Here is a 6,000-nt window from a genome sequence, read left to right as displayed (position 1 = left end):
GAATATGAATATTATGGGATGCCTGGCTGGAAAGGTATGGGGTGGTGGCTGGAGATGAAACATTATGGGATGTGACACTGGGTTGTGCTGGGAGTATTATACTATGTCTTGTGGACCACCGGCTCCTTGACATTATTATGGGATATCAGGGTGTGGGTGGGGGAGTAAAATTATGGGATATCTTTCCAGCGTTAGAGGAAAGGAGATTAGATGTCCATCTGTAGGGTGACAGTAGGGCTGCCGATCATTATGGGATATCTCTTTGACAGAGGAGAAGTGGCTATTAACGGGCTGTGGAGTTAGAATGAACGTATGAAGGCTGAGGGTGGTGTTGAGGATCTAGACCCCAGCCTGCAGGGGCTGAGGGCAGCTCGGGCTAGGGGGTTGGTTATTATGGGATGTCAGTATAGAAAGTGGGAAACTGATTATTACGGGATGTGTGTGGGAGGAGGCCGAAGTGTCCGTTGTTGTAATGTGGGGGGGGGGAAGTTTCTGACTATTATGGGATATCAAACTGGGGGTGGATGAAGAGTGGTTATTATGGGATGTCTGTGGGGGATGGGGATGAGTATTATGGGCTGTGAGGCTGAAGTGCTGGGAGGGGTGCTTATTATGGGATGGCCATGGGGAAGGAGAGGTGACGAATTATTATGGGATGTTAGCATTAGGGCCAACAGTGAAGAAGTTGGCAAAGGATGGCTATTATGGGATGTCTGAGGTGGGGAAAGGGTTAGTTGCAAAAGGTCTGCAATATCATGAGATGTCAACAGCCTTGGCATATAGGTGTATGGAGTGTGTGTGTGGGGGGGGTGGTGGTGGGGGGGGTGTCCGTGTGTATTATGGGATGGCCAGGAGGTGGGTGGTTGCCCGGGTGACACGCGCGCGCGCGCTCGAAGGGGGCGTGGCCAATGGTTGCCTGAGCGACGAGGGGGCGGGGGTTGCCCGGGAGACCTAAGGAGGAGGGTGGCGGTAGTGGAGGGGGGGTTGGAGTTGGTTGAGGTTATTATGGGCTGTCCGTGGGGGGGCGGGGCCTGTGCGGTGGGATTTCCCGGCCGGTGTTTCGGGCCCTTTAAGAGGCGACGCCGGAGCCGGAGCCATTTTCCCCCCTTCGGCCGCGGCGAGGAGGAGCCGGAGCGGGAGTGACACCGGGCCGGACCCAGCGCGACCTGCGGCGGCTCCGGGGTGAGGAGAGCGCGGGGTTCCCAAAGAGACGCCCCTCTCAGCCCGACCAGCCCCCAGGCTCATCCCTCCACCCACCCCTTCCTCAGACGTCCCGGACTCGCGGACCGCCCCCTACCCAGTGGAGCAGACCCTTCCTTCCCTTGCCTGCAGGGCGGCCTCCCCCACCCCACCCCCACCCTAAGCCGGCCCGAGTCTTGCTCCCCGCGACTCCCACCTCGGGCTTGGTCTCCCACAATGCCCGGCGCCCGCCCCCTCGCCCTTTGCTCACTTGCCCCCCGGGACACGTGGCCCGGCCCCCTGCCCGGTGGGCGCTCCCTCGCCCCCCGCGTCCCAGCCTCCAGCCCCCTAGAGCGCCCGAGCCTCCACGCCCCCTCGGCCCCGCAGCTCCTCGGGGGAACCTGAGTTGTCCCAGAGGACAGCCTTTGGAGAGCTGCCCTGTCTGGGGACTGGCCCCTCCCCAGGCGCAGGGAGGCGCCCCCCCACCCCCAAGTGACCTTGTGTCCCCGAGCGCCTCGCCGCCTGCCGCCTCCCCCGGCCCCCCCGCGCCGCGGCTACTCGGACCCCCCTCCCCCCCGTCACACCCTGCTCGGTCCAGCCTGGTTTCTCCCCCTCCCCACGCCTGCACCAGCCTGCCCTCGGGGGCGTCGCTCCCGCTCATCTGGGGGGCTCCGGTTGGGGAGCCGGCTTCCGGGCTGCCCTCGAGGAGTGTGGAACTAAGTTCAGCCTGAGTGGTTCGGGTGCCCTGCTAGGGTGGCTGGGGTGGGGGGGCCGCTGGTGGTGGTGGGCGGAAAGAGCGGGTGGGTGTGGGGGAGGGGGACAGTGCGCGTCACTGACTGTTCTCTCTTTCTTCCCCCCCTCCCCCGCACAGTGACTCGGGCCAGTGTAGAGGGCCCCAGGCCGCAGGCAGGAGCAGCTGGGCCAATTCCCTGGCCGGGAGCGGAAGGGGATGGCGTCGGGCTTGGGCTCCCCGTCCCCCTGCTCGGCGGGCAGCGAGGAGGAAGATATGGATGCACTTTTGAACAACAGCCTGCCCCCACCCCACCCAGGTAACATCTTCCCCAAGGGCCCAGGGCAGGAAGGAGGCATTTGGGCCCTCCCTAGCGACTCTGGTGAGGCAGGGTTGAGTTTCTCTCTCTCTCTGTGCGGAGTCTGAGGTGGAGGGCACCCGAAGGGAGTGGTTCCCTTCTGCGGAGCTCTTGTGGGAGGGGGTGGAAGCCATGTGCCTCCTGGACTCTGGGACCGAGATGCAAGCTTGCTGCACTGTCTTCAGGAATGCTATGCAGTTCCCGGTTGAGGTAGCTCGCCGGGTTGGTCGACTTTACCTTCTGTGGGTCCATGGAAGAATGCAGGTGGCTGGGACCCCTGGAGGCCGGGTGGGGTTGGAGGGGGTGGGTGTTGAGGATTGCATGTTGGAGACCAGGCGGTCATCTGTGTTAGCAGGATCCTGTGGTTGCTGCTGTGGAAAGGAGAGAGGGAGTGCTGGTTACTCTCTATCTGATTATTTTTAGCTTCTGATCAGTTACCGGTTTTCTGTGCTGTCTCAACTGTGTGAAGTTTGAATTGCGCTCCTCAGCCGGGATGTAAAGCGCTTTTAGCCAGGCCGATTGCTGGAATGTTTCAAGTGGGGAAGTGATGGGGGCTAGGGGTAGGATGTCACAGCCTGAAGGATATACTAGGGAGGGGCAAAAGAACTGAGGTGACACTCTGGGCACCCCCCCTTCCCGTGGCAAGTGGACATAATATAGGCTTTTTTCCTAGAGGCTTCTGCCTCCGTGCAGGGAGCCTAGGGTTTGGGCTGGTGGCATGAAGTGTTTGTGTAGGTGTGTTGGGGGTTGTTCTGTCTGTGTTTGGGGGTGGCTCCTTGGACTGGCCAAACCCGTATGGTTATAATCACCCTGCCTGATTGGAGTAGCCCTTGTCTCTTCTCAGATGGTGATTGATGTCATGCATCTAAGTGGATGTCTCTCTCTCATTTGTCTTTCCTTTTAAAGAGCCCTTAGCTAAGTCACCTACTTGTTTCCTTGACCTTTTTTGAGCTTTTTTTTTATGCCATTTTTTTTAATCTTCTCTGCTTATATTTATTTTTCCTTTAATTCCGGGGCTTGCTGGTCCTGTTTTTGTTTCCCATCAAACATCTTTCATTTCTGCCTTCTCTCTCCTTAGCTCTAGCAGCAAGTTGAGGTAGTCTGGGAAAGATGTTTCTGCATTTGGCATTTTCTAAGTTGGAAGTCTTCGTTTGAAACTGAGGCCACTTAAGAGAGGGGTCAGTCTTGTTACTGAGTCTTCAGCTGTTGGGATAAGAAACTTAGGCTTGAGTCTCATCACTGTGTAGGCCAAGGTGGCAAATTTCTGTGCTGTTGCCCAAGATGGGGGTGGGGTGGTGGTATTGGTAATATGATCTGATCCTTTCTGTGAGGGGCCAGAGAAGTAGTAGTGCTATCCAGCCAATGTTGGTTCCACATCTTGGCTTCCCATTGGCCCCTTGGTCTGGGGCTGCCCCCGTGTTGATTGGGAGCTGTGCAGGCTCCCAGGGTGAACTCTGCCCCAAGCTGTAGCATGACCCAGTTTTTCCACTTGCCACACCCCATTCCTGCCCCTTTCCCAAATCTTCTTTTATGTCTTAGCCACTTTGCCGCATGTTGTCTCAGCACATTATCTGCCTGAGAAGTTTGGGGGTCTTATGTGTGGATGGGTGTGCCCTTCACCTGTATGGGTTTGTCCTTGTATCCAGCTTTTCTGGAGGTGAGGAAGATGAGGAACCGAGAGAAATGTAACTTATTAGTGAGGGGGACGACATGGAGATTGCTGGGGAGAAGCCTTAAGAAAATGGTTCTTTATGGTGAGATCCAGGCTGGTGGTGTTCCATTTCCAAGGGAATGGGAGGGGCTTTCTTATGCCTGGCCTGATCCTGGGCTGAGTCGGGGGAGGCTGATGGTGCTTTGTCAAGCTTAATGTCTCATGTTCTCTAGTATCTGCCTTGCTCAGGAAGGGCGGAGCCAGAGGCAGTTTAGGGCTAGTTCTGGGGTCAGGGGCTAGGAGCATGTGTAGGATTGAAGGAAGCATATTGTTGTCCAGCACTGTCCAGGTGCTACTCCTTTTCTCTTGGTGTAGACAGCACTCCCATATGTTGAATAGGTGGCTACTTCTAATCTGTGAGAGGTGGTTTAGGACCTATGGCTTGGACTCTTGGAAAGGTAGGTGGTGAGGAGGAAACTGAGTTGTAGAGACTTCTTGTGGACCCCTGTTCCTTAAGGTATATCTTTTGGATATCAAAAATTTGACAAGGTTGTATAGCTCTGACCATAGCTCCACTGAGCCTTTGTTAAATCTAAGTTCTGATGATTGGAAGAATAACTATGATTGAGGGAGTAACCCAGTGCCTCTTGTATTACCCTTCATGTTTGTCTTGGGTTTCCTTGCCTAGGACACATTAGAGTGGTCTCTTGAGAACTATGTCATCCCAGAATAGGTGTTAGGAGAAGGGGCATGTGGACCTGGGGCCAGGTAGTAATTTGGGAAGTCTTTGTGAGGGTAGTCTTTCCTCGGCTACCTCTCTCAACCCCCCCCCCTCCCCTGCTACTTCCTGTCCTATGTTGGCAGCTGGGTGCCCTGGGCTGGCTTCTGCGGTCAGGAGCCATTTTCCCTCTCCTCAGTGGGTGAGGCACTCCCTCCTTCTCTCCACTCCCTTCTCCACTCCCCCCCTCCCTGGGCGGGGGTGGCTTAGGAAGAAGGAGAGAGAGGAGGGAGGAGGGAGGTGGTGTGAATGTGTGTTAGTTACAAAGGAAGCTGCATGTCCTGGCCTTCTCCTCCCCCTCTGTGCCCCTTCCCACCTATCCCTGCCCAGGAGCTCTCAGTATTACCCCCGGCTTTGTGTGTGCTCCCAGCCAGGAGAGGAGGTGGAGCCAGATGGGAGGAGGATGGGGGGGAGTGTGGAGGAGATGGTGACAGCTGGGCTGATTTGGGCCCCTGGGGAGAAGAGGCTACTGACCCAGGAGAAGCTGGGGAGGAACAGTGGAGCTGGAGATGGGGAAAGGAAATTATGTTTGGGAGTGGGTGTGATACTGGGCTGACAACTGAACCTGGGGCTTGAGGATTCTCGTGGTTTTAAGCAGTGATGACCCAAAGTGGGTAGTGAAGGGTGTGGTTTCTGGGACCCCTGGACTGATACCGTTCTGGGAATGTGGTGAAGATGTATTCTGTCGTTTTTGCCTTATGAGTAGGACCTTTCATTTTCATCCCCTGGTTTTGTAGGATATTTGGTGGACAGTTAGAGGAGGGCTAGACCTATTTCTCTTATTTGATTAATTCTAAGCAGCTTGCTTCAGCTGCGCTGGTGAACATATAGAGGACTCCTGTTAGGGATGAGGGAAAGGAGGCAGGGGTCTGGACAGCTGCCCGAGGTGGGCCTGGTCTGGCCTGACAGGCCTATTTCGGGTATATACAGCTCTCTCTTTGTCTGTTTTTGTCCTGAGTATCGGCTTCCTTCTGTGGAGAGTATAGCAGTTCTCTTCAGTGGAATCTGGGACAAGAGGTGGGGGAATAAAGTCTAAAGCCTCTGGATTAGGCTCTAACCTTTTGCTATTGATCTTTTCTCTACCTGCCTCTCTCTGCCAAATATATGTAGAAAATGAAGAGGACCCAGAAGAGGATTTGTCAGAAGCAGAAACTCCAAAGCTCAAGAAGAAGAAAAAGCCTAAGAAACCTCGGGACCCTAAGATCCCTAAGAGCAAGCGCCAAAAAAAGGAGGTGAGTGGGTGACTGGGTGTTTTGGGGAATAAGAAGAAGAAGCTCTGATGAGAACGGTTGCGGGGTGGGGGG

General features: G+C 55.6%; 1 protein-coding gene across 7 annotated transcripts in view; it reads left to right on the top strand.

Moving 5' to 3' along the window:
- Nucleotides 1-1,027: 1,027 nt before the first annotated feature.
- Nucleotides 1,028-6,000, top strand: part of CHD4 (chromodomain helicase DNA binding protein 4) — a 28,742-nt gene continuing 23,769 nt past the window's right edge. For 4 of the 7 annotated variants that reach the window (XM_040642086.1, XM_040642088.1, XM_040642085.1 and 1 more), the window contains exons 1-3: nucleotides 1,028-1,182; nucleotides 2,051-2,228; nucleotides 5,807-5,928. In XM_040642086.1, the coding sequence (XP_040498020.1) occupies nucleotides 2,129-2,228; nucleotides 5,807-5,928 (222 nt within the window). In that variant the 5' untranslated portion in view covers nucleotides 1,028-1,182; nucleotides 2,051-2,128. The remainder of the gene's footprint in view (nucleotides 1,183-2,050; nucleotides 2,229-5,806; nucleotides 5,929-6,000) is intronic. The other 3 variants (XM_040642087.1, XM_040642083.1, XM_040642081.1) reach the window with 1 other exon arrangement.

The sequence above is a fragment of the Ursus maritimus genome, unplaced genomic scaffold (assembly GCF_017311325.1).
Source record: "Ursus maritimus isolate PB19 unplaced genomic scaffold, ASM1731132v1 scaffold_26, whole genome shotgun sequence".
NCBI classification, from domain to species: Eukaryota; Metazoa; Chordata; class Mammalia; order Carnivora; family Ursidae; genus Ursus; species Ursus maritimus.
Note: the sequence above shows the minus strand (reverse complement) of the source record. Positions and strands in the feature narration are given on the sequence as shown.